Source organism: Geotrypetes seraphini, chromosome 10 (genome assembly GCF_902459505.1).
Source record: "Geotrypetes seraphini chromosome 10, aGeoSer1.1, whole genome shotgun sequence".
Lineage (NCBI taxonomy): Eukaryota > Metazoa > Chordata > Amphibia > Gymnophiona > Dermophiidae > Geotrypetes > Geotrypetes seraphini.
In genome coordinates, this window is record NC_047093.1 from 67,886,873 (window position 1) to 67,914,493 (window position 27,621).

Sequence of the window (27,621 nt, forward strand, 5' to 3'; positions counted from 1 at the left end):
CCTTTTATTAAACCGAGATAGCAGTTATTAGCGCAGGGAGTCGCACTGAATGCTCATCGCTGCTCCCGATGCTCATAGAGTTCCTATGAGCGTTGGGAGCAGCGCTGAACATTCAGTGCAGCTCCCTGCGCTAATAACCATTATTACAGTTTAGTAAAAAGGGGGGGAGGGTAAGTTAGATGCCTAACTGTAGGCGCCTCTTATAGAATTTGTCCCTTACTGCCTCCATTGCATGCAAATCTCTCTCATGATTGTTCATTTTGGATATCTTGAATACCTAACTGGCTGGAATGCTTCCAGGAAAAGGGAGAAGAAGGTATCAAGCCTCGAGGCTAAGCAGAACAAACAAAAAGAGGCACTGGAGATGTCAAACTCAACCTGTGGTCACTACCAGTAATCCTTTATTTTCAGTTTGTACCAAAGTGGTATAACGAGTCTTTAAAAATTGCTAAAACAAGTAAATTTCCAAATACCAAAGTCCCAACTAAGATCCAAGTTTTGGCGACTCCGTCACCTTCTTCAGGGAGCAATATGAACTTTAGAACTAGGCAGCATCTGCAAACATGCTAGGTGGGTTGTTTGGTGGGGGCCTTTAGCCTGACATTTTATTTCAGCACCTTTAAACTAACTCAGTAAGAAGTACATTTTCAGTCTGGCATCCTCTGACTTCATCCACAACTGTTGGGAGATGCCAAGTAGGGGGGGGGGCAGGAATGTTGGGGGATATAGGGGGATATCAGAGGGTCCGGGGATGTTGGGGGGTGTCCACGGATGTTGGGAGATGTCAGGGGGATGTTGTGGGGAATGGTGTAGGGCTCAAGTTTGGAGGTGTACTGGAGGGGATCGGTGCCTGTGAGGGAAGGAGGGATGGAGAAATGAATCTCCCTGCCAGTTCAGTTGATCCTGGCAGGGGGATTTCCTATCAGCTGAGCCGACAGAAATCCCTGAAACCAGCTCAGCTGATGGGGATTCTCCTGCCACAATCAAACAAGGTAGCTGGATGCGTCTGCAAAACTTGCTTTTGTGCTTTATTTATGTGGACGTTTTTACTTTTGAAAATGGCCAAAAAAGATAGACCTACTAAGGACCAAAACGCCTACACAGATCATTTTCAAAAATAAAAAATAGATGTCTGGCTGTTTTGGAAAATGGACATTTTCTCTACTGGATTTCTGGATGATTTTTCCAAAATGTCCAATTAGACATAGACATCCTATTGAAAATGCCCCTTTTTGTATGTTAACCTGTACGTTCTGAGCTTGGGGAGAACAGTATAGAAAAATAATTAAATAAATAAATAAAATATTCCTCAGAGGCTTTATATTTTATATAGAAACATGATGGCAGATAAAGGTCAAATGGCCCATCCAATCTGCCTATTCTTATCATCCACTATCTCCTCCTCTCCCTAAGAGATCCCACATGCATGTCCCACGTTTTCTTAAATTCAGATACAGTCTTTATCTCCATAACCTCTACCGGGAGACTGTTCCATGCATCTACCACCCTTTCTGGCAAAAGAAATGAATGGGTATGGTACTTCCTCAACCTCTCATCCCTAGAAACCAGTGCACAGTGGTTTGGCATTAAAGAAGCTTGCACTACCACTGCCTGCCCACCTCCTAAGATAAGTAGGTGGAAATCAATTTTCTCCTGCTGTAGATCTGTACATTTCACAAGTGCCATAATTCACCAGGAAAATAGTAGGTTGAATTAGGTTTTTGTTCTGATTAATGCATTATGTGAATCTGCCGGACAACTGATCAAAGCCAGACAAACTTTCAATCTGCAAGATTGATCATAGATCAATCCAGCAGCCATGAAGCCCTGTGTTATAGCTGGAATAGCTTGTATATTGGACCAATTTTATTTGACATACAAAGGCTTTTGTATTCCTGTGATTATAACAATGAAAAGGTCAAAGATTTTAAGAGTCATTGGTTTTTTTTTTTAAGTGTCATTGTGCCCATGCATGGAGGAAGTCTTTGTTTAACTATAACATGTCAAGCTAGTAAACCTTTTATATTGGGTCAGCCTGATCTGCCTAGCAATAGTTGTTTTAACTGTAGTATTTTAACTGAAACTATGTTTGTTTCCCCAATATTACCTTTACAATGTCTGTAGTAATTTCCAGAATACTCTTAGCATACTACATTCATGATAATGTGCTTTTACTGAAAGAAATATCCTGTTCTACAGAAAAGGATATTGGTACCAGAAAAAATGCTGTAGGCCCTACAGTGAAGCATGATATACTAGACTTGTCATTGAATCCTCTTGAAAGAATAGTCTTGTTAGAACAATAACTTTAAGGGAAAGAAACAAGCTGGTATGTTTAAGGCTGTGTTTTTGAACCGTGAGCAGAATGTGTTTATAATAGGAGTTCTACTTTGCCACAGTCCATCTAAGGTAGTGGTCCTTATACCTCCCTTGGGAGAGCACTGGCCAATCAGGCTTGCATAGGGTTACCATATGGCTCCAGAGAAAGGAGGGCGAATTGACACATCCGGGTTTTACTTCCATTGTTTTCTATGCAAGCAAAACCCAACTTCCATTGCTTTCAATGGAAGTAAAACCCAGATGTCTCAATCTGTCTTCCTTTATCTGGAGCCATGTAGTAACCCTAGCCGCTTGCAGGATATCCATAACATAAATACATGAGATATATTTGCATATACTGCCTCCATTATATGCAAATCTATCTCATGCATATTCATTGTGGCTATTCTGAAAACTGAACTGGCTGGTGCACCCCAGGGCAAGCTTGGGAACCATGGACCTATTAAATCTGGGCAGTGAGACACTGTTTACTCTGGTTTTTATCACTCTGGGTTGTGGTTCCCAAATGCGACCTGGGGGCTCCCCAGTCAGGTCAGGTCTTCGGGATAGCCACATTCAGTGGCATAGTAAGGATGAGTGGCGCCCGGGGAGGTGGTGCCCTTCCCCCGCCCTCTTCTCCACCCACTTTGCCATGTGCGTGCGCCCACTTCCCTTTCCCCCTACCTTTTTAACTTCTCTGGTGTGAGCAGCATGCCCACATTGGTGTTGGCTTGCTCTTTCACATCACTTCCTAGGCGTGAGTCAGAGAGAGTGCCGATGCTGACGCAGGCAGAAACTTTGCGCCGGGGAAGTAAAAAAGGCACAAGGGAAGGCAACGGGTGCACACGGCAAGGAGAGGAACCGGGGGGAGGGACAGAGAGGAGGAAGGGTGCCCTTTCCCGCACTCCCCTTACTACGCCACTGTCCACAATGAGTATTCATGAGAAATTTGCATGTAATGGAAGCAGTGCATGAAAATCTTTCCCATAAATATTCATTGTGGATATCCCGAAAACCTGATTGGCTAGGGTTCTCCCAGGACAAATTTGGGAACACTGTCTTGGGCTTGTGTTAAGAAGAGGTGGTTGAGACTTAGATATAGAACAGGAGTGAGCAACCATGGTCTTTAAGGGCCAAGATCCAGTCAGGTTTTCAAGATTTCCATATTAAATATGCATGAAATTGATTTACATGTTCTGCTTCTATTGTATGCAAATAGATCTCACACACATTCATTGTGTAGCCCTCAAGGACTGTGGTCGCCCATCCCGATATAGAACATTCTGCTCAATCTGCATGTTCTCTCCAAAATCATATGGCATTGTTTTCCCATTTCATATAAAAATCTTGCCTTCAGTCCCCAAGAAATGTGACAAAAGTCAAGTCAGATGAGTTTTCAAATTGATCTTAGCCACCTTTTTAAGCCTCAATGCTACAGAGAGGTAAAATGATTTATTTAGGCTGATTTCTAGTAGTTCCCGGGAATGTTTGCTGTCAATCATTCTGTTTTTATTCCATGCATTCATTGAGCTAGGGTTGTTGTTTGATTCTATGCCTCGAAGCATGCTCCGAAGCTCCAGTCCTGGTTTTGCCTTATTGTATGCATGGTTTATTAGGTATGAACTTATAGTTCTGATTGCCCCATTGAAAGTCCCATGAAAATCAAAACTACAATTCATGAATGCAATCGGGTAACACCCAGACTAGAATTAGCTCATTCCTTGTGACATGGAGTCAGATAGCAACCCTACACTGAGCACTAAGATATTACCAATATCAATTCCTCATCACCTATTTTCAAAACCAATAACCAGCCACACAGGTGAAACAATGCTTCAGCATTTGCTTTTCTTCTAAACACAATTATTCATAGAGAAATTTGACTTAAGGCATCGGCTGTTGACAAGGAAAGTGAAAAGAAAATAAGTGGGTCACTTGCCTGGCTGTTTGGTGAAATAGTGTGTTCAAATTGATCTATTCCTCATATTATGCAGGAGAGATTGAATGGCTTCCTTTTGTTTGTACCTATGAATGTTGTAAGCAATTTTCATATGGGTTTTTTTATTTTCCAAAGGAAGACAAAAAAGCTACACATGAACATGTGACAGGGAGAACAAACTGGCTTGGGATTCAACATTCAACAAATGAGAGGACAGGGCTACTGAATGATCTTACACATACTCTGAGCTCAGACTGCATTGGCTTTGTATCAGACTGCCTTACTTGGGTCTTCCATAAGAACATAAGAATAGCCTTACTGGATCAGACCAATGGTCCATCAAGCCCAGTAGCCCATTCTCACGGTGGCCAATCCAGGTCACCAATACCTAGCCAAAACCCAAGGAGTAGCAATATTCCATGCTACCAATACAGAGCAAGCACTGACTTCCCCCATGTCTTTCTCAATAACAGACCATGGACTTTTCCTCCAGGAACTTGTCCAAACCTTTCTTAAAACCAGCTATGCTCTCTGCTCTTACCATATTCTCTGGCAAACGTGTTCTAGAGCTGAACTATTCTCTGAGTGAAAAAAAAATTCCTCCTATTGGTTTTAAAAGTATTTCCTTGTAACTTCATAGAGTGTTCCCTATTCTTTGTAATTTTTGACGGAGTGAAAAATTGATCCACTTGTACCCGTTCCACTCCACTCAGGATTCTGGATTCCAATACATATGAAAATAATTTTCAGAGCCATGTACCTGGAGAAATAAAATTTTACTCGAATAACATGACTTAAAATTGCCCTTTTCTGGCTCAGTAAAAATGGAGGCTAGATTCCACTGTGACCAGATTTTTAGCAAGGTTAAAGCATTCCTGTGGGAATGATTAGTTTGGGAGATGGGATGGAAAGTAACATAGCGCCTGTTCCTTTCAACTGTGAAATAAATGCATGCCATTTAAACTCCATCTTGCCTCCCCAACTCGGTCACCTGCAGTTTCAAATCAAGCACATGGAAAATTTTAGAACAGTTTCTTATCAATTTTCAAGCCCCCTTTAAAAGTTAGCAGTTACTCTGTATGGGCTAACGTGCCTGTCGATGTGGAAGATAATTTGTGCTTTAAAAATTGTGCCCAACATATATCTCCATATTATCTGCATCAAATTTTTCAATTGATCTCTTACTGTAAGTGCTATTGGGTTTATATATAGAACCTGCAAAGTAACGTGGTCAAGGATAGATTACTGTATTTTTCACTCCATATGATGCACCTGACCATAAGACGCACCCTATATTTAGAGGAGGAAAACAAGAAAAAACCCATTCTGAACCAAATTCTCCCTGCCAGGCTCTGCACCCAACTCCACACTCCTTGCCAGGCTCTGCACCCTGTCCCCCCTCCCCTGTACCCTGCCCCCACCCTCTGGTGGTCTAGTGGTAGGCTGGGACAGAGCACAGGGCGGGCAGGGACAGGGCACCGAGCAGGCAGACCTAGTGGCCTAGTGACAGGCAGGCAGGCATGCCCCATGCCCCCCATGTACCCCCCCAGTACCTTAAATCATCCCCCCACGTACCCCCAGTACCTTTTTTTAATCATCCCCCTTCTTGTACCTTTAATCATACCCCCTTGTAGCTTTTTAATCATACCTCCTTGTACATTTTAATCATACCCCTCCTTTGTACCTTTTTAAAAAAAAACAACCTCGTACCTTTTTTAATTCTTCCCTCCCTCCATGGCTCTGCATTATTTTCCGGAAGCAGGCGCGCAAGTCAGGAGCCTGGAGGTCAGGCGTGAGCTTTCTGCATTCCCGCCTGGCCCCGCACCACTTTCTGAATGACTGCTAGCAGTTCTTGTAAGTCCTGTGAGAACTGCCGCCAGCCATTCAGAAAGCAGCGCGGGCCCAAGCGGGAGCATGCAAAGCTTGGGCTTGATCGCTGCGCTCCTGACTTGTGCGCCTGCTGCCAGAAAATAATGCAAAGCCATGGAGGGAGGGATATACGCTGGACCACCAGGCTTGAAAAAGGTATGGCGGTGAAGACAGCGGCGGCGGCAATGAAAGCAGCGGCGGGGGTTTGTTTTATAAAGGTGTGCGACTGAAAGGTGGTGCGGCTGCAACAAGGGGGGTTGCAATTGTACAGGGGGGTGGCAAAGCAGTGTTTAAAAAGGTGGTGCGGCTGAAAGGTGGTGCGGCCGCAGGGGGGGGTTGCAATTGTAAGGGGGGAGAGCGGCGGGCGGTGTTTAAAAAGCTGGTGCGTGGGGGGGAGGGGTTGCAGCCATGTGGGGGATTCAAATTTTTCACCTTCGCTTCATAAGACGCACCGAGATTTCCACCCACTTTTGGGTGGAAAAAAGTACGGCTTATACAGCAAAAAATACGGTAGTTTTTATCAATAAAGATATTGTGAAGAACAAGTTGTTCACCTTTATGCCTTCTTTTTAAACCTTGATACTTAACATACAAAAAACCCTGTTGAGCAGAATGAGATTAGAAAGAGTAACCCCCTTTTTTTGTTGTTACAGATATCTGCTATTACAAAAAAGTGTGCCCCCTTAATGGTGCTTCTCCTTTGATCCAGCCTTCAGCATCCGATTTTCACTTTAGTTGGAACCAGGTTCCTAATGCAATTGGTAAGGAAACTGCATGGCAGAAACGTCCCTTCCTCCTCTTCACCTTCCAGTTCAATGGTTCCTTTGCACGCTGAGGGTTCCGTTCAGACCACCTGGACTTTACTTTCTGGACGATCACATCAGCATAGATTTACACCCCACCCCCGCCCTTTTATGAAGCTGTATTAGCGTTTTTTGTCGCCGGCTGCAGCAGTAAAAGCTCCAATGCTCATAGAATTCCTTTGAGCACTGGAACTTTTACTTCTACAGCCCGGCGATAAAAAATGCTAACGGCTTGATAAAAGGGGAGAAGGGGAGGGGGTTAGTTACTTGCCTTTTCCAAGTCTGAGCTCCAAGGAAGTTACATATAAGGCTAAAGTTGCTAGATCCCTGCCCAAGAGGGCTTACTATCTAACTTCACCCTGCTTCTCCCACAGAAGCAGGATTTGAACCCTGGCTTCCCATATTCTCCACCTGCTGCTCCCATGGCTACAATAGACTACGCGCCATGCTCATCTTTAGGGCACAGAAACACTGCATGGGCTTTTTTTTCTCCTCTGACACCATCATACTTTAGTTTTTGTATTGTCTGTCGAACAAAAAAGTTTTCAACCTTTAGGGCCCCTTTTACAAAGCCGCAGTAATGATGCCGCCGCAGTAAACACACCGAAGCTCATTCAATTCCTATGGACTTCGGTGCATTTACCATAGCTTTGTAAAAGGGACTCTGAGTGTCTCTAGCTTGATTTATGACTCATTGTTTCCCTGTTTTTAATAATGTTTTGCTTTTGTCTTTGTTCCTTTTCTTTTCTGTCTCTCTCTGTTGTCCTTCACTATTCTTTTTTGTCAGTTCTGTCTTTTCCTTCTTTGCCAGCAGATAATTTAATCTCACTTTCTTCTCTTTCCTCCTTTTTATCTTTTTCTAGTTCTTCTTGTCTGTTTTCATTTCAGCATTCTTGCCCCTTTATTCAACAATTATTCCTCTATTTGCCTTCCCCTTCCTCCTGTATTTATCTCCCATTGTCCCAAGTTTCCATCTCTCTCTATTCCCTTCAGAGGCGTACCTAGGGTATGTGACACCCGGGGCCCATTGTTTTTTAACACCTCTGCCATCATTTTTGACCCCCCCCCCAATGTAAAAAAATATTTTTAGTAATGTTCCACCCAGGTGCCAGCTATGAGGGGGTGTTCCCGGCCTAGGAGTCATGGTCCGGGAACTTCCCTTCTCACGGCCCAGTCTCACGTCTGCCAATGACGCAACTTCCTGTTTCCACCCGGGTGGATTGCAGAGGCAGACACGGAAAGCAGGAAGGGGAGCCGCGGGCGATGTAGCTGAATCACTGCAGAGGCCGGCAGTTTTTTCAGCTTCACGGAAGGTAAAGGGAGAGAAGGCTGGGAACATGCTGGGCCATGGGGACTTTCCAGAGCCTTGGCACCGGGCCGTGAGAAGGGAAGTTCCCGGACCATGACTCCCAGGCTGGGAACACCCCCCTCATGGCTGGCACCCAGGGCGGACCGCCCTCCCCCGCCCGCCCTCCTCTTGGTACGCCATTGATTCCCTTTAATCTAAGTCTTGCTCTCTCATCTCAAGCCTTCTTCTATCCTTGATCTTGTTTTCCTCCCCATTCCTGGATTCCTGGCTCCTTTCTCCTTTTACATCATTTCTGGGTTCTTTCTCCCTCCTCCCCAACCCATATCTCCAATCATCTTCCTCTACCTCCTGTCATCTCTCTCCTTTTTCCTCAAGATTGTGCTGAATATAAGTGCTGAATGGCCAAAGTAAAGTCACATCCTGGGAATTAGGAACTTGCATTTCTTTGAAACGATATGGGAAACACAAAATGGTGGGGCGTTATTCTGTGTTGCCAATAGGGTGCACTATTGTACAACATCAAGCACTATTGCTCAGTAATGCACCTTATTCCTCAATGTTGTACCTTATTGCTCAGTAATGCACCTTATTCTTCAATAGTGTGCCCTATTGCGCATTTGGATGCACTGTTGTGCAAAAGTACGCCTTAATGAGGACATTGACCTGATACGGACAAAAAAAGGCAAATAATAAAATCCCATAAACTAAATAAAATGATTTTTTTTAAACCTGCAAACACCTACTGGGAATGTTCGCTGCTCTACCTTTCCCCCTCCATTACTAATGCGTAGGGCGGGTTTTAGCGCCGGCAGTGGCGATAACTGCTCCGACGCTCATGAGCGTCGGAGCAGTTACCGCCGCTGCAGGCGTTAAAACCCACGCTATGCATTAGTAAAGGAGGGGGGGTTTTGGATGGATAAATTTGGTCCAGGCTACTGGCTAATTCCAAAATGTAGCTGGAAGAACACTTCAGATATGGATCTTTAAGCCTTTATGAAACCTGTCATGTTGTTTTGTCTTCCTGTCTCTGTAGTGTGTGCTTTCCCATACATACTGGCTTTCACTACTGATTCCATCGAGATCCGACTAGTCGTGAATGGAAACCTGGTGCACACCGCTGTGGTTCCTGAGCTGCAACTGGTGGCATCCAGGGTAAGGAAAACAGAATAAAATATAACACCCAATCCCGGGTGAAACAGTATGGTTTGTATAAAAAGCTCACTAGGGTCATGCTTTTGATTCAGTAGTATGCCTAGAAAAAATGTGCAGTACTATTTTAGATAAGTTACAGAACTAGGACTTGAGATGGAGAGATCAGTGTCTAAAGTATCGCCAGTATTTTAGAACAGAATTTATCAACACAGAGCCCATAGCCACCATGCCCTTGTCTCTGACTTGCTATACACAAACACGCAAAAGTCTGCTTTTCTGTGTAGCAGTTCCTTGCCTGTGGAATTCTCTCCCAGTTTTGATTCGTTCTGAGTTATCCTTTGTAAAATTCAAATCAATGGTTAAGACTCATCTTTTTGGTTTAGCATTCTTATGAGAAGGTTGGAGTATTGGGATCCTGTGTTTTATGGCAACTATTTTAACAAGACAAACAAAATTATTTGCTTTTTTAGATTTTTAGATTATTTAGATTTAATTAATTAATTTTTAAAAAAATTATTATTACATTTGTGTGCGCTTTTTTTGTCTCTTTTCTTCTTTTCCTTTCCTATTTTACATGGCATTCCTGTCTTTTCTTGTTTTTGTTTTATATATTTTGTACACCGTGCTGTTGATAAACCGAAGTGCGTTTAAAACTTTTACATAAACTTGGGTTTGAGATGTGCATATCCCAGTTTTGTAAAAAGGAGATTTAGAGGTTTAGGCAAGCTGGTTTATGCATGTATCAAATGTAAATTGAGCTTGTAGAATGAGGTCCATAGCCTGTAAATTAATACATGGTAAGTTCATTAGCATGCCTTTAAAAATTTTGTAGGACAACTTACTTTTTTAAAATTTTTTTGTTAAAACAAATGCCTGAAACAAACTGGTAAAACATCCACCGATATGGGAAAAAAAATGCCAAAGGAACTGAAAACAAACCAAAATGTTTTGCTCTATGCACATCCCTTAAGGTTGAGCCTGAGCCTGGGAGCATAAGGAATATGTTGGATGTGATTTATCAAAACATTTCCCCCAAAATATACTAATGGTAAGATTAGTGGTACATTAGACTCTTAGGGGGCAAGATACCAAGCTGCATTAGGGTAATAGTCCTTGTTATTTATCCCTTAATGCAACTTAAAAAACACTTAACATAGGTTGTCATGTCCTAACTTAGTGCTCTTTAAGTCTCTGAGGGTTACATTGTAATCAGATGCAAATCCATATAAAGCAGCTCAGTATTATGTAAATACAATATCACCCAGTGCATGTGCTCTTATACAGAAACTTGAACTTCCAATGACGGTGGAGAGACTGCCAGAGAGGCCATATCAAAAGGAGGGCACCCTTCAGGTTGAGGGGGGGGGGGATAGTGCGATGCTAGTTGAGCTTTCACTTTTGAGATGTTTGATTTAGGGGCTTAGAGGGACTTGCAGTTTAGGAAGCTCTTTAGTCATCTCTTCAGCTTAAAGAAGCCAATTTCTTTTAAGAGACGTCCAGCAGTACAGGGCCACATCATGGCAGCCTAATGTTCTGGGTCAGTTGAATAATGCTGCTTATGAGGTGACTTGCAAGCAGTATTATTCATTTGCTATGGGAACCTGCAGTACTGAGACACCGCAACTTGGTAATTCCACCGATAATTATGGTGCAGTAAAAGGCCTCTTTTTACCACTCCTTGTTAATGCCCCCCCTCTTGATTGTACTTTGCATGCATCTTGTCAGAAACTCTGTTTTTCACATTAGTTTTTTAAGCGTTTAGGAAATAAATTTTTTTCTCTTTAGCTTTTCCATCCTGAACTCGGATTCTTTTTTAGTGCAGTTGATATTTTGCTCCAAGGATTTATGTAATGCTTGAAATTTATTTAGTGTATTATACAATATTGTCTTCATGTTGTCATAATTGTTGCTGGCATATAATTTTGACTATATTTGATTGGTACTATCATATTTGTAGTCAGATGCCAGTCTTTGCATTTGTTTTATTTTTGATATATTGTTTTTTGATCTTTCCGGTGTTTACATTGTATATCACTTTGGGCTGCGTAAGATAAAGCAGTTTTCTAAATGTAAATAAACCTTGGGTCCCTTTAAATAACTAATACATTCTAAGCAGTTACCATAGGAATTCATGTGAGGAGGAAAATCAAAATCCTGGGTATCTGGTTAGATCCAACTTTGCAAAAACAAAAGGAATTGACCCCAAAATATCCACAAAGAAGAAAATCCAGAGAAAACAAAAAAAAAAAAACTCTGTGGAGTTTAGGAACATCGTTACTCCACAGAGTTTTTTTAGATTCAACTTTGTCCATGAAAGTCCTCATTTTTTTTCAAATGCGGCTCTTAAGTAGACTGAAAGCAATGTTATCAAAATATTATTTTCAGATTGAGGTTCAAAGTATGAAACTACAGAAGTTGGATTACTGTCATGCTGTATATCTGGGGAATTGTATCCTCTAAGTGTAGAGCATTGCAGATGATACAAAATGCTGCTGCATGGCTTATTTATGGAGGTAGTAAGTTTGAAAGTTAGACCTCTCTTGTATTCTTGCAACAATTGCATTGGTTGCCTAATAAGAGTAGAATTATTTTTAAGGCATGACTTTTCAGGCTGTTCACAATGGAATACCTTGGTACCTATCACAAACTATGACATGGTATCGTCCATAACACTCACTAAGATCTGAATGCGGTTGTCAGTGGATGAATTGTAGTGGGTGAAATATGCTGATACCAGAACTAAGGTCATTTCAATGGCTTGGGTGAAATTGTGGAATAACCTAGTTGGATAGTATACCACACTTGGATGAATAATATACAACACTTTAAAAAAACTTTTACAACCATCCTTATCTGTGGAAGCTATTTTAAAGAGATGAGAAGTACTATTTATTAGGAAGCAGTAGTTGAATGATGAGTAATGTTTATGCTTTATTATTATTTGTTGTTTTATGTTACTGATTTATTTGTCTTCTATGTATGTATTTTCTTTAGCATCCCTCCAGACCGGCACAGAAACGGATGTCTTTTCTCAGTCTCCAGCAGGTGGAGTGGTAAGATTGTGCAACTTGCAGATGCAGATTCGCTCTCTGATGGATCGCCGATGTTTCAAGTTTCAAGTTTATTTTAAATTTAATGGTTCGCTTATTAAGACTAAGCGAATTACATAATAAAAAATTTTAGCATAGAACAATAAAACAAGTTATTTTACATTAAAAATTTTAGGGGGCTTCAACAAACTGACAATACAGACGTACTTAGATACACATAGGAAAGGACATTAAGGAAAAAAGTTACAAATTGATGTTTCCCCAAAGGGAAGAAAAGGGGTATGTGATGGGTAGGGTATAACATTTAGGCTGGGGTAGGATGTATGAGGAGATACTGACAATTTAGCTCTTCACTAAAAGTTGTACTAAAAATTAAATGAGGCTTTGAAGAGAAATGTTTTTAGATTAGTTTTAAATGAGTTAAGATCTTTGATTTCTCTAATATATAGGGGAAGAGTATTCCATATAAGAGGTGCCATGACTGAGAAGATGTCATGGCGTCTAGTTCCTATTATTTTCAGAGAGGGGACCATTAGTAGTCCTTGTGTATTAGACCGAAGTGAACGATTTGACGTATGAGGAATTAAGAGCCGATCTATAAACTGTGGTTCATTAGTAGATATTGTTTTAAATACTAATAAAGCTATTTTATATGTTATTCGTTGATTAATGGGTAACCAATGAGATTCTATCAAATAGGGAGTTACATGATCATATTTCTTCCCTTGATGGATTATTTTGATTGCGATATTTTGTATTATTTGTAGACGTCTTTGGTCCTTGTGGGTAATATTCATTAGAAGTGAATTACAATAATCTAGTTTGGATATTATAAGGGAATGTATTAGAATATTTAGGGATTTTGGTTCCAAATATTTTGACATTGAGCGAATTAAACGTAGACGATAGAAGCAATTTTTAACAATATTGTTAATATGCTCTTGATAAGAGAGTTTGTCGTCAATTGTTACTTCTAATATCTTGAGTGATGTAACAAGTTCAATTGTTGTGTTATCAATTGAAAAAGGGATAGAAAGCTTTAAGCCCTGTTTAGCTGGAAAGAGTAAGGCCTTTGTTTTAAATACGTTTAATGCAAGCATGTTCTGTGTAAGCCAATTTTTAATTTTTTCTAATTTTTGATTAATTTGAAGTATTTCACTGGAATTTTCCGGATTGACAGAATGAATCAGTTGGATATCGTCGGCATAGGCGTACGTCGTGAAACCTATAGATTGACTAAGACTGAGTAAAGGGGATAAAAAGATGTTAAATAGTAACGGAGACAAGATTGAACCCTGAGGGATTCCATAGTTGTGAGAAAATGGTGTAGAGGATGAATTATTAAAGCGTACCGTTGAGTTTCGGTCGGATAGGAAGGAATTGAACCAGCGTAATGATGAGTCGCTGATACCTAGTGATTTTAGCCTATCTAAAAGGAGGGAGTGATCTATGGTGTCGAATGCAGCTGAAAGGTCAAGGGAGAAAAGTATAACTGAATTGTGATGATCTAGATTGTAGATGATGTTGGTTGTGAGCCCGATTAAAGAGTATTCGGTACTGTGATGTTTCCTAAAGCCCGTTTGATTGGGATGAAGTATATTAGTAGACTGGACAAAATCTGATAGCTGGTTGAATACCACATTCTCAGTGATTTTAGCTAAAAAAGGAATATTGGCGATAGGACGGTAGTTGGTTGGGTCGTCAATACTAATTTTGTGATCCTTTAGTATGGGAAAGATTGTAGCTGTTTTCCAGGTCTTAGGTATAATCCCGGAAGAAAGACTGTTTTTAATAAATGATTGTATAAATGGTCCAAAGCAAGGAAAATATTTCTTTAGGATTACTGGGGGAATAATCTCGAAAGGGGAACTCTTTAAGTTTATTTTTTGAATGATTGATTTAATTTCAGTTATTGTTGGAATTTTGAAATTAGAACATTTGGAACAGGGGAGTTTATAATTATTGTGTGTTTCCGTAGAAGCAATGGTTGGGGTGGATGCAAATTTATTACGTATATTAATGATTTTATTGCAGAAGGTATCTGCAAGATGTTGTGCTGAAAGAACTGAATTGTTTTTTTCGAGTTTTGAGTTAGAGTTAAAAGATTTTATAATAGAAAATAGGATGGATGAATTTTTAGCTTTTTTGATTTTGTTGGTATAATATCTACGTTTAGCTTCATTAATTTTAATTTTATAGTATTGAGATAACTCTTTGAATGTTTTCATGTTATTATTGGTTTTGTTTTTGCACCATTTTCTTTCTAAGGATCTAAGCTGTCTTTTAATGAGTGTAAGTTCCGGGGTATACCAGGGATTTTGAACTTTTTTATTAGATATTGTTTTATTGATGAGGGGGACTTCTTTGTCCAATAGATTTTGGATTGTGTCATTCCATAATTTAAGTTGATCTTCAAGAGGATCTGTCTCAGGGATGGGAGGTCTTGAGAGAAAAAAAGAAGAGACTGACGAGAGTTCTAATTTTGTATAATCACGATATGTTATTTTTTTGGGTAAAGAAATTGGTGTTATTTTCTTTTTTAACAATAAGTTAAATGAGATGAGATGATGGTCAGACCAGGGGACTGAAGTATTTAGAATATTAGAGTAAGAAAGATGGTCTGTATTTGCAATAAAAATCATATCCAAGATATGTCCTGCCAAGTGTGTGATCTCATGAATAAGAGGTACGAAGTTAAGTGCTTCTATATAACTTAAAAGTTCCCTGGTGAGAGGATTAGTGTGTTCATCGAAGTGAAAGTTGAAATCTCCCAGAATTAAAGGATATTCAGAGGAGGAGCTGAAATCAAAGATCAAATTTTGAAGGAGAAATAAGTTGTTTTGAACGATTGGCGGAGGGATATACAGTAAAAGTATATCTATTATAGGATTAGTGTTAAGTTGGACCTGAAGAAATTCTATTTCAGCATTTCCGGTGGAGTGATCTATAATTTTTATGATGTCCTTTTGATAAATAATACCATGTCCGCTTGCGCAGGAATTTCTGCAGATCTTGGGGCCCATGGCAGCCTCCTTGGAAGTGGTCTGGTGGGCTCAGGCTCACATGCGTCCTATTCAGTATGCGCTTCTTCGGCGGTTAGTCACCACAGATTCACAATCTGGACTCTCCGGTCCTGCTCTGAGGATTAGTTTGGCGCAGCCTAGGTGGCCCTTGTCTTCAAATCTGCTTCAGGAATGAGTCTTGATCAGCCTCAGTGGACAGTGCTTCTCACAGACGTCAGTTTCCTCAGTTGGGAAGCTCAATATCTCAGTTGCTTGGCTCAGGGATGCTGTTTGTCGATGGAGGCATCCTGGTTGATCAGTGTTCTGGAGACCAGAGGTATTCAGCTAGCATTGGTGGAATTCTAGTCCTGGCTGGAGGACAAGTCGGTTCAAGTCCTCTCAGACACTGCCGTAGCAGTGGTCTCTGTCAATCGTCAGGGGAGCACCAAGAGTCATCTGGTGGCTCTGGAGATGCTCATGGAATGGACGGAGGCTGATATTCAGAACATCTCGGCTTCCCACTTTGCTGGTGTGGACAATGTCCAGGTGTATTTTCTCAGTCTTCATGCACTGGATCCTGGCGAGTGGTGTCTTTGGCTGGAAGCTTTCAAGTTGTTTGTTCAGGCTTGGGGTCGCTCAATCATGGATCTCATGGCCTTGAGTGTCGATGCCAAAGCGCCAATGTTTTTCAGTCGGTGCAGAGATTGTCAGGCCGAGGGACTGGATGCTCTGGTGCAGGCTTGACTGACAGAAGGCCTGCTGTATGTCTTTCATCTGTGACCTCCAATGGGCAGTGTTCTTCTTCAAATTGCCTGACATGCAGGCCGCGTGATTCTCATGGCTCCAGCCTGGCTCAGATGCCCCTGGTATGTGATTCTGGTTCATTTGCTTGCAGCAGATCTTCTCCAGCTGCCCCTCTCACCAGATCTTCTGACTCCAGGTCCCATTCCAATGTTAGTTCTGAGTCCTGTTTGTCTTATGGCTTGCCTCTTGAAAGGGCTTGCCTACGAAAAAAGGAATATTCAAATAAAGTGATCTCCACTCTCTTAGAGTATTGGAGAAGTTCCACTTCTCAAGCTTATGTCCGTGGTTAGCATATTGTTGAGGAATGGTGTTCTGCGTGTGGCGTGGTTCACTTTTGGGCTGTTTTGCTTCACATTCTGAAGTTTTCTGCAGGATGGCCTGGAGCAAGGTCTTGCCTGGTTTTCCCTTCGGGTGCAGATTGCCACTTTGTCTTCGGTTAACGGTCTTTTGCGTGGTAAGTGTTTGGCCTCCTCTCTGGATATGATTTAGTTCTTGAGAGTTGCAAACCTGATCTGGCCACCAGTTCGGTCATCGGTTCCTGCCTGGGATCTTCATCTAGTCTTTTCTGTACTTGTGTGTCCTCCGTTTGAGCCTGTACATTGAAGGACCTTCCTCTTCAGGCGTTTTTTCTTGGTGGCCATTTTTTCCGCAAGACGCATTTCAGTGCTGCAGGGTTGTTGTTTTTTTCATGTAGGCCTCCCTTACTGGAGTTCTTTATGGAGTGGGTTCTGCTGCAGCCAGTCCCCTCCTTTCTTCCAAGGGTAGTCTCGCTGTTTCATGGTGACAAGTCTGTGGTCCTCCTGGTCTTGGGAAAGCAGGAGGGCTCAGAGCAGAGGCAGTTGTGCAAGTTGGATGTCTGTAGGGTCCTTAGCTCTTATATTCAGCGGACCCAGGAGTTCCGTAAGTCGGACCATCTTTTTGTCCTCATAGCGGATTTGCGTAAGGGGGACGATGCTTCTAAGGCTAGATCAAGGAGGCTATCGCTTTGGAGTACTTTCTCCAATAGAAGCATGTTCCGGAATTGCTCAAAGCTCGTTCCACTCTGGGTCGAGCAGCTTCTCAGGCTGCATCTTTTCTTGTAGCTCTGATGAATATCTGTAATGATGCAGTTTGGTCTTCTCTCCACTCCTTTGTTCGACAGTACGGTGTGGATATTCAGGTGCGTCAGGCCGCAGTGTTCGGTGAACGTTTTCTTGTGGCGGCCCTTCAGGAGTCCCACCCATGATGGGTATTGCTTTGGTACGTCCCATCTGTTTCTGTGCCTGTCTAGAGGGAGAAATTAGGTCCTTCCCTGCTATTTTTTTTTCTTTTAGTCTCTCCATACTGGCACAGACCCCACCCAGTCATTTTGCTCGGTATTTTCGCAAAGCGTACGGTTTTTTTTCTGTGGGATTTTGTTGTATTTGGTTGTTTGATGAGTTTAAAGAGCAGCGGCATTTAGTTCGGCTGGTTTAACTGGTGAACTGTGGGGGTGTTCTGAAAGGTTCTTGTTCTAATCAGTATCCAACAGTGTTCCCAGGTCTGATTTAGGACTATTCCTTGTGAGTGGAGAGTTGTATGTTCTTGTTCAGCCTAGTTGATTTCTGCTTTGCTATTCGTAAAGACTGATTGTAAGATGGACTGCACAGTCCACTTGTAGTGTAGCCAAAAGTTAGTGTCTCAGTCGCCACCTGCTGGCAAAATCTGCATCTGCAAGTTGCGCAATCTTACCACTCCACCTGCTAAAGACTGAGAAAAACTAACTCCACTAAGCAAAAAGCTGCACACGATACTAAATAGAAACCACAAACAGCAGCAAAAAGATAACTAACTTCTGTCTCAAGCACTGGACTACCAATCATATGTCATATAAATAATATAATTGAAAAAAGCAGAGAGTCTCAGTGTGAAGGACCAACGAAAGGAGAAAAACATCTTCAGCACTCACATGCTAAGGTGAAGGTCTAATAACCTCCACCTGCACACCATCATCGAATCCCTCCTGTGTGCACCCACCAACCAAATCAAAAATAGGGTGAAATAAAGTGAAATTCAATAGTGATAATAATAAATCACATATTCACAGTGCTGAAACAGAGAAAAATACTTTGAAGGTGCCCCCAGCTGACTCCCAGAATCAAAAAGGAAAACTTAGCTTGCAGGCATGGTCCGTAGATGAAAAACAAAGGCAAGGAGACACTGTAAATTGCCAAGTCAGATGAAATTCAGGAGTAAGTTCAACCAGCCTGGTTTCGGGGACTCTAGGTCCCTTCCTCAGGAACCTGTAATTTTAGACGGACAGCATTTATTCAGCCATGAGCGGCAAATAAAGCAAACAAGCCAGCCTGGAGAGAGGAAGGAGCCAACAGAGCAGCAAGCAAACAGAGCTTAAAAGTTGAGTCATGAGCAACAGCCAATCAAATGAGAGCCCAAATTACACTATGGTATTCCACTCCATAGATTCATTCAGGCCATGCGGGTAAACAGTATCAAGTTCAAAAATCCAAAACTGTTCCCGGAGTTGAATGCGGGCAAATTTATCACCTCTGAACTCATCAGGGATTTGTTCGATAATAAACCGGGCTGGTTGAACCTACTCCTGCATTTCATCTGACTTGGCAATTTACAGTGTCTCCTTGCCTTTGTTTTTCATCTACAGACCATGCCTAATCTAATCTAAACCTTAAGTTTATATACCGCATCATCTCCACGAATATAGAGCTTGACACGGTTTACAAGAACTTAAATAATTGGTAGAGAAGGAGAAAGTTTTACATGAAACTTATGTGTAGAAGGGAGGAGAAAAAGGGGGAGGATAGAGTTACAATTTGGTAAAAAGCCAAGTTTTCAGTTGTTTGCGGAATAATTGGAGGGAGCCCAGGTTCCGCAACGGGATGGTGAGGTCGTTCCAAAGTCCTGTGATTTTGAAAAGAAGGGATTTTCCCAGTTTGCCTGCATAGTGAATGCCGCGTAGAGAGGGGAAGACTAGTTTATACCTTTGGGCGGTTCTGGAGGAGTCGGGACTGGAGGAGTTGAAAGATAGTGGGATAAGGGGAGGAAGGATGCTGTGAATGATCTTAAAAGCCAGGCAGGAACATTTGAAATGGATTCTGGAGATCATTGAGAGCCAGTGTAGTTTGGCAAGGAGTGGGGAGGCATGGTCAGATTTGCGTTTTGAAAAGATCAATTTGGCTGCAGTATTCTGGATTAGTTGGAGTCTTTGAAGACTTTTTTTGGATAGATTTAAGTAGATGGCATTGCAGTAATCTAGTTTGGATAGGATGATGGATTGGACAAGGACGGCAAAATGTTGTTGGCTGAAGTAGGATCTTACTTTTCTCAGCATGTGGAGACTGAAAAAGCATAATTTTGCCAAGGAATTGAGGTGGTCATTGAAGGAGAGAGAGGAATCGATAATGATGCCAAGGACTTTGCATGAGAATTCAAGCTGCAGTGTATCGCCTGTGGGTAATGCGAAAAGGGTGGACAGGTGTTCAAATTTTGGGCCGAGCCAGAGTAATTTTGTTTTTGATTCGTTTAGTTTCATCTGTACCGAGAAGGACCAGGAGCGGAGTCTCATTATGCAAGCTGTAATGTTCTCGTGGAGGTTGGTGAGGTTCTGGTCTGTCTCAAGGAGGACAAGGATGTCATCCGCGTATGTGTAGATTGTTTCAAGGGGGGATAGTTGAAAACATTTCAGGGAGGACAAGTAGATGTTAAAGAGAATAGGGGAAAGGGGTGATCCCTGAGGGACACCACAGGATGTTGTCCAAGGAGTGGACATGGTGCCATTTGTATTGACGGTGTAGGAGCGGGAGCGTAAGAAGTTTGAGAACCACTTTAGGACGGTGGAGTCGATTCCGATCTCGGAAAGTTGGTAAAGTAGTATGTCGTGGTGGACGACATCGAAAACAGCAGAAAGATCGAATTGTAGTAGGACAGCGAATTTGTTGCGTGAATGTAGTTGTTGCACCTTTGAAATTAGGGAAACTAGGAGGGATTCGGTGCTGAAGCTGGGTCCGAAGCCATATTGGTAGAGATGGAGAATGGAGAATCTCTTGAGATAGGAAGAGAGCTGGGTAGCAACTATGGTTTCTAGGAGTTTGGTAAGTAGAGGGATATTTGCTATGGGACGGTAGTTTGACAGTAAGGAGGGGTCGAGATTGGCTTTTTCAGAATAGGTGACAAGGCAATGTGACCCATTTTAGTGGAGAACAGGCCTGATAGTAGAGCAGAGTTAATAAGTCTCGTAAGGGAGGAGATGGCCTGTGCAGGAATGTTTTCATAAAGGTGGGAGGGGAAAGGATCTAAGATGCATTTGCAGGATTTCAGTCTGAGACAGAGTTTAGAGATCTGCCTGCAAGCTAAGTTTTCCTTTTGATTCTGGGAGTCAGCTGGGGGGACCTTCAAAGTATTTTTCTCTGTTTCAGCATTGTGAATATGTGATTTATGATTATCACTATTGAATTTCACTTTATTTCACCCTATTTTTGATTTGGTTGGTGGGTGCTCACCGGAGGGATTCGATGATGGTGTGCAGGTGGAGGTTATTAGACCTTCACCTTAGCATGTGAGTACTGGAGAAGTTTTTCTCCTTTCGCTGGTCCTTCACACTGAGACTCTCTCCTTTTTTCAATTATATTATTTATATGACATATGATTGGTAGTTCAGTGCTCGAGACAGAAGTTAGTTACTTTGAAGGTCCATCAGACCTTTTTGCTGCTGTAAAGACTGAGAAAAGACATCTGTTTCTATGCCGGTCTGGAGGGACTAAAAGAAAGAAAATTAGCAGGTAAGGACCTAATTTCTCTTTTTGTAACCCATTTAGGTTTTAGGCGGGATATAAGCTTGTTAAATAAATAAATAACTCTATTAGCACATGGTCGTGGTAGCTATTACCATGCTGACATGAGAACACATGTTAATTCACACACTAAGGCCTTGATTCGATAAAACATGCCTAAAGTTAAGTGCCTAGATCGGTGTGCCTAGCTGATCTATGTGCCTAACTTACCCCCCACCCTTTTACAAAACCATGCAAGAGGTTTTCAGCATTGGCAGGCACACAAATGCTCTGAAGCTCATAGGAATTCTATGACCATCGGAGCAGTACAGAGCATTCAGCACACCAGCCAGCATTAAAAACTTCTTGTGCAGTTTTGTAAAAGGGGGGGTGGGGGTAATGTTTTTCATTGGCTTAATAAGCGCTGATAATTGAAAGCACCATTAAAAACTAATTTTAATTTTATTTTTTTTAATTAATTGGACTGTAGCTCCTACCACTTTGAGGTAGGCATCTACATTGAGGCACCTACTGGCAAGTAGGCGTAGTTAGGGGTGGATTGGGGGCAAATTTTGGAGAGTGGTTCCACCTAGGCACACTCATTTAGGCCAAGAAAACCCTGGCCTAAATGGAAATGCCCCTAAGGTTCTGATGCCTACTGGTGCCTAAGAACACTTAGGCACCGCTAGGTATGATTCTAAAAATGGTGCCTAGTGGATGATTGACAGCCACGCCCAATGGCATCTATGAGTTAGGCACCATGAATAGCATCTGGCCATAACTGTATATTCCTGCAATGGAGTAAGGAATGGGAGTGGTCCATGACTCCCAATTGGTGCAAAGTAATTTACTGTGCAATGTCTCCAGTGAAAATAGCGTTAAAGCTCTTTGGATAGATGGATTATACCACTGAGTTGGCTTCTGACCCCTGGCAACCCACAGTGAGGAATGGTACACCATTGAAAGCACGCAGGACATTGGCACACCGACAATCCTGCCCCAACATTTGCACACAGGACAAATGTGTGCCGCCGCTTCTGCCAGTTTGAGGCCTTTCTGTTTGTATTCTGAGGGAGCTCCTTATGCTCCCATTGGGGGGGAGGCGAAACCTCCCCCCCCCCACACCAGTACACTGAAAACTCCCTTTCTCCTTCCTGTCTTTGGAGTTTTCAGTGTAGTGGGGGAGTCCCCTCCCCCAGCAGGAGCACAAGGAGTTGTAAGTGAAATAGGGTAGTTCCCCACACACACACACCTTCAGAGCATTAAGGGGAAGGCCTGAAAGTGGCAGCACACATTTATCTTGTGTGCAATGTTTGGCACACTGTTGATGGGTCACTGTGAGGAATCCACCCTGTGATGTTTCACAGCAGAGTACAGGAGTGGTTTGTCACTGCTTTTTTTTTTTCTATGCAGTGTGCAGCTTCACTATATTGCTGCTGCCCAACATAGGTCTCCTATCTAGGTACTAGCCAGGCCTGACCCTGCTTAGCTTTCAATAATAAGAGCAGACCTACCCAGAACAGCTGGGCTGTAGGCTGTGAAAGTGCTTTACCACCTCCAAAATATCTGTCTCTGCACATATTGCAGTAAAGATTTTCCTCGTGCAAGCTTTATAGTTACCACTCAGGAAGTGTAAAGCTTTAATGAAAAGGCCCCTAAAAGTAAATGCTCCTGTTACAGCAGATCCAACCTCTGTTTGGTTTGGTTTACATACAGTAGATCAAGTTCCTGTGCAGGAGACATCTTCTTTCTAGCCACAACTACCGGTATATTCTACATTAGCTATCCAGAGAAAGGGAATGCCACTGAAACTAGAGACCTAAAGTAATCAGTAATTCTCATGAACAGAACAGTCCCAGGTTCCAATAATTCAAACTAATTTGCGTCTACAGTTGGGTTAGAACAGATTTGTTAAATATAATGAAAATCTTATTTGTATAGACAAGTGTTTCAAGCTGTCTCGGAACAGAAGAGGTGTAACACTAACCCTGCCTCTGGATCTGTTTCAGTACACAAAGAATAGTTTCCACTAATTGGCATTAATAGCATTGCGATATGAAGGGAATCAGCTTCCAGTGAGGAGAAAATACTCAGAAAAGGGTCAGTGTCTTTACTTTTAGAGTTCTCGTGGTATTGTTGTCAATCAGCAATAAATTGGGAAAGCTACAATTCTGTACGGAGACCCAACTCAAGTATTTATGAGAGCAGTGCATGGTGAAACAACTCTCAGTTAGATGAACATCCCTGTAGCTTGGTCTCAGTAAATTTCTGTCTTCTGTGGTATCTGGGCGACTTAATCATACTGCTCTTCTCTTCTTGTACCTCTTCAGTCAGATATTTATTTTCAAGCTACTGCAGCCGTCAGCTCATCATCCAACAGCAGTTCGAAGGATACCAGTTCCCACAGCTCTCCTCAAACGCCGACTGGCTATGACATGCCTGTGTTCCTCTCGTCCCCTGGTGAAGGTAAAATATATCCTGCATATGCTCGACACACAATTTTCTATGACATTTTTGATGAGAGTCAGAAATGTAAAGTTGCCACCAACATAATGATGCAGCTATTGAATAGAGCCAAAGACAGAAATAAAAAATTCCAAGATGACAACATCTTCCAGTACTGTGCTTGGTATCTAGGTTTTCAGGAGTCAAAACTGAAAAGCGTTTAATCAGACAAGAGAGATGTCTGCCAATATTCAGTCTGTATTGGCCCTCAAAAATGTAGAAAAAATCTTTATGAGTGAAGCTAATCAATAATTACAAACAGTCAATCAGTGCTGCACTCTTTCATACTATCAAAAGAGTTTTTTTTTGTGTAGTTCATTGATAAATAAACTTTTAAAGTATAATAAATAAGTATCTGGAATACAAAATACTTTAGATTTTTATGACCGACGTGAATTCAGCTATTGAGACCAACATGGAGATAGTGATGTGAGACAGCTCTGGTGAAACACTGAATTCATGTCAGAGCCCCAAGTTTTCTATATAAGATAAGTCTCTTTGGGCTTTTAAGAATTCATTAAGATTAATTTATTTATTTATCACAAGATAGTTAAACAATGACCGATGAGGAGGCTGGCTACGATATAACTCCAACTTTACATGAAATATGACGCTGGAGTGTAGCCGCTGAGGTCATAAAAATCTAAAGTATTTTGTATTCCAGATACTTATTTATTATACTTTAAAAGTTTATTTATCAATGAACTATACAAAAAAACCTCTTTGATAGTGTGAAAGCGTGCAGCACTGATCAACTGATTGTTTGCCAATATTCAGTGGCATTTAAGCAGGTAGTGCCATTGAATATTGCCTGTGACTGCCCAGGCATTATCTGGTTTGTGATGGAGCAGAGATTGGGTGGAGCTGGCACTTAACTGGGCAAATGGGCCACTAATGGGTTAAGTAAGGAGAGCAAAGAGGCACAACATCAGCCAATGCTGATTAACTTCTAGGTAACCACAGATACTTGGATAGTCATTGCTGGAGGCCATGTATTGCGTGGCATTGAATATCTGGTGTTAATTTAGCCCCTAGTTTTTATCAGCTTAAAAACTGCTGTGCCTCCTGAGATTTCAGGTATGCCACGGCACACTGGGGAAGAGGAGAGGCGCTGGCTCCAGCTGATTGCCTACAGCAGTGTTCTTCAACCACCAGTCCGTGGACCGGTGCCAGTCCGCAAAAATTTCCTGCCGGTCTGTGCAGAGATGGCGCATGCAATGAGCTGGGTACGGGCAAAGAAACTAAAGTGTGCCACTAAGGTATTGGAGCTAGTGTATGCCTAGTTGCTTGAGTTGGGCCTGATGCGTGGCTGGTGCCAAGGGAGGGGTGACTTGCTCAGCCCCCAGGCGCAGTACAAAGTTAGCAGTTTTTGTAACATTGTTCTTTTGTGCCCATCGCTTAAATTTGAGTTTACTTGGTCCCATGGGCTGTGCAAGTGATGTCAGCCTTATCATACCGTCATCTTTTTCATATTGATATATAAAGGGACGCCAGGTTCTTTTTCTCTCCCTACTATTTCCTGTGAAGCAGGCTCTGCGTTTTGTGGTGCACTTCTCACAGGTTTACTTTCACCCCTTGTAAATAAACTTTGCTCCCCGATGGTTGCCCCCTTCCTATCATCATTATATTTTTTTTCAGGTGGTGGTTGGGGGGTCATTTATTTTCTTTGTGTAATTGGCGGGATAGGATTTAAACCCCTGAACCATATTCCCGACTTGGTGCTTTAAGGCCAAGAAGGATGGAGCAGGGTTTGGGGTTTTTTTGTATCAAAGGAGGACCTAGATTTAATCTAGTGTTCTTCATCTGATAATCCACAAAATAATTATTTTATTTCCACCGGTCCATAGGTGTAAAAAGGTTGAAGAACACTGGCCTATAGGACGTGCCTCTCATGAAGAGAGGTATGTCCTGTAGGCAATCAGCCAGTGAACATAAGCAATGCCTCCGCTGGGTCAGACCTGAGGTCCATCGTGCCCAGCAGTCCGCTCACGCGGCAGCCCAACAGGTCCAGGACCTGTGCAGTAATCCTCTATTTATACCCTTCTATCCCCTTTTCCAGCAGGAAATTGTCCAATCCTTTCTTATACCCCAGTACCGTACTCTGCCCTATTATGTCCTCTGGAAGCGCATTCCAGGTGTCCATCACACGTTGGGTAAAGAAGAACTTCCTAGCATTTGTTTTAAATCTGTCCCCTTTCAACTTTTCCAAATGCCCTCTTGTTCTTTCATTTTTTGAAAGTTTGAAGAATCTGTCCCTCTCTATTTTCTCTATGCTCTTCATGATCTTGTAAGTCTCTATCATATCCCCTCTAAGTCTCCTCTTCTCCATGGAAAAGAGACCCAGTTTCTCCAATCTCTCAGCGTATGAAAGGTTTTCCATCCCTTTTATCAGACATATCGCTCTCCTCTGAACCCTCTCGAGTAACGCCATATCCTTCTTAAGGTACGGCGACCAATATTGGACACAGTATTCCAGATGCGGACATACCATTGCCCGGTACAACGGCAGGATAACTTTTTTCGTTCTGGTTGTAATACCCTTCTTGATTATACCTAGCATTCTATTCGCTCTCTTAGCGGCCTTTGCGCACTGTTCCATCAGCTTCATTGTCATGTCCACCATTACCCCCAAGTCTCTTTCTTGGGTACTCTCATTCAATAACATCCCTCCCATCGTATAGTTGTACCTTGGGTTTCTGCTTCCCACATGCAGTACTTTACATTTCTCATCTGCCATCTCGTCGCCCATTCCCCTAATTTGTTCAAGTCCCTTTGCAATTCTTCGCAGTCCTCTTTAGTCCGAGTTCCACTAAATAGTTTGGTGTCGTCCGCAAATTTTATTATCTCACACTTTGTCCCTGTTTCTAGATCATTTATGAATATATTAAATAGCAGCGGCCCGAGCACCGAGCCCTGCGGAACACCACTCGTGACCCTCCTCCAGTCCGAGTAGTGGCCCTTCACCCCTACCCTCTGTTTCCTACCCGCCAACCAGTTTCTGATCCATCTATGTACGTCTCCGTCCACCCCATGGTTCTTCAGTTTCTGGAGTAGATGTTCATGAGGCACCTTGTCAAAGGCTTTTTGGAAATCTAGGTAGATGATGTCTATGGGGTCGCCTCTGTCTATCCTTTTGTTATTTCCTTCGAAGAAGTGCAATAAGTTAGTTAGACATTATCTCCCCCTGCAGAAACCATGTTGGCTGGTTATCAGAAGTTCGTTTCTCTCAAAATGTTCATCGATGTTTTCTTTTATCAGTGCTTCTGCCATTTTCCCCAGAACCGAGGTCAGACTCACTGGTCTGTAGTTTCCCGGGTCACCTCTTGATCCCTTTTTAAAGATGGGCATGACGTTGGCTATCTTCCAATCCTCCGGGATCACGCCTGTTGTCAGGGATAGGTTGCAAATTTACTGCATTTACTGCAAATTTATCTCCTCCTTTAATTCCTTCAGAACCCTTGGATGGATTCTGTCCGGACCCGGGGATTTGTCAGTTTTTAGTTTTTCTATCTGCCTGCGCACATCTTCAAGGCTCACTTCCATGGATGTTAATTTTTCTGCTTGATTTCCATTGAAGAATTGCTCAGGTTCTGGTATGTTGGTTGTGTCTTCGATTGTAAATACAGATGAAAAGAACATGTTAAGTCTTTCCGCGACTTCCTTCTCCTCCTTCACCACTCCCTTCCTGTCTCCGTCGTCCAGCGGTCTCACATCCTCCCTAGCCGGCTGCTTCCCTTTAACATATCTAAAGAACGGTTTGAAATTTCGTGCTTTCCTGGCTAGCCTCTCTTCATACTCTCTTTTGGCTTTTCGAACCACACGGTGACATTCTTTTTGATACTTCATGTGCTCTTTCCAGTTCCCCTCAGTTTTGTCCTTTTTCCATTTCCTGAATGAATTTTTCTTATTGCCTATCGCTTCCTTCACTATTTTAGTTATCCACACCGGGTCTTTTGTTCAACTCTTTTTGCACCCCTTTTTGAATCTGGGGATATACAGATTTTGCGCCTCGCTCACTGTGTCCTTGAAAAAAGACCAGGCATGTTCTACCATGTGCCATTTTTTTGAAGTATTCCTAAGTTTCTTCCTTACCATTTCCCTCATTG

At 42.2% G+C, this 27,621-nt stretch overlaps 1 protein-coding gene across 6 annotated transcripts in view; it reads left to right on the forward strand.

Moving 5' to 3' along the window:
- GARNL3 (GTPase activating Rap/RanGAP domain like 3) overlaps nucleotides 1-27,621 on the forward strand; it is a 564,903-nt gene that overhangs the window by 512,274 nt on the left and 25,008 nt on the right. For all 6 annotated transcript variants that reach the window (XM_033962150.1, XM_033962147.1, XM_033962149.1 and 3 more), the window contains 3 exons: nucleotides 6,781-6,888; nucleotides 9,273-9,391; nucleotides 23,341-23,476. In XM_033962150.1, coding sequence (XP_033818041.1) covers nucleotides 6,781-6,888; nucleotides 9,273-9,391; nucleotides 23,341-23,476 — 363 coding nt within the window. The remainder of the gene's footprint in view (nucleotides 1-6,780; nucleotides 6,889-9,272; nucleotides 9,392-23,340; nucleotides 23,477-27,621) is intronic.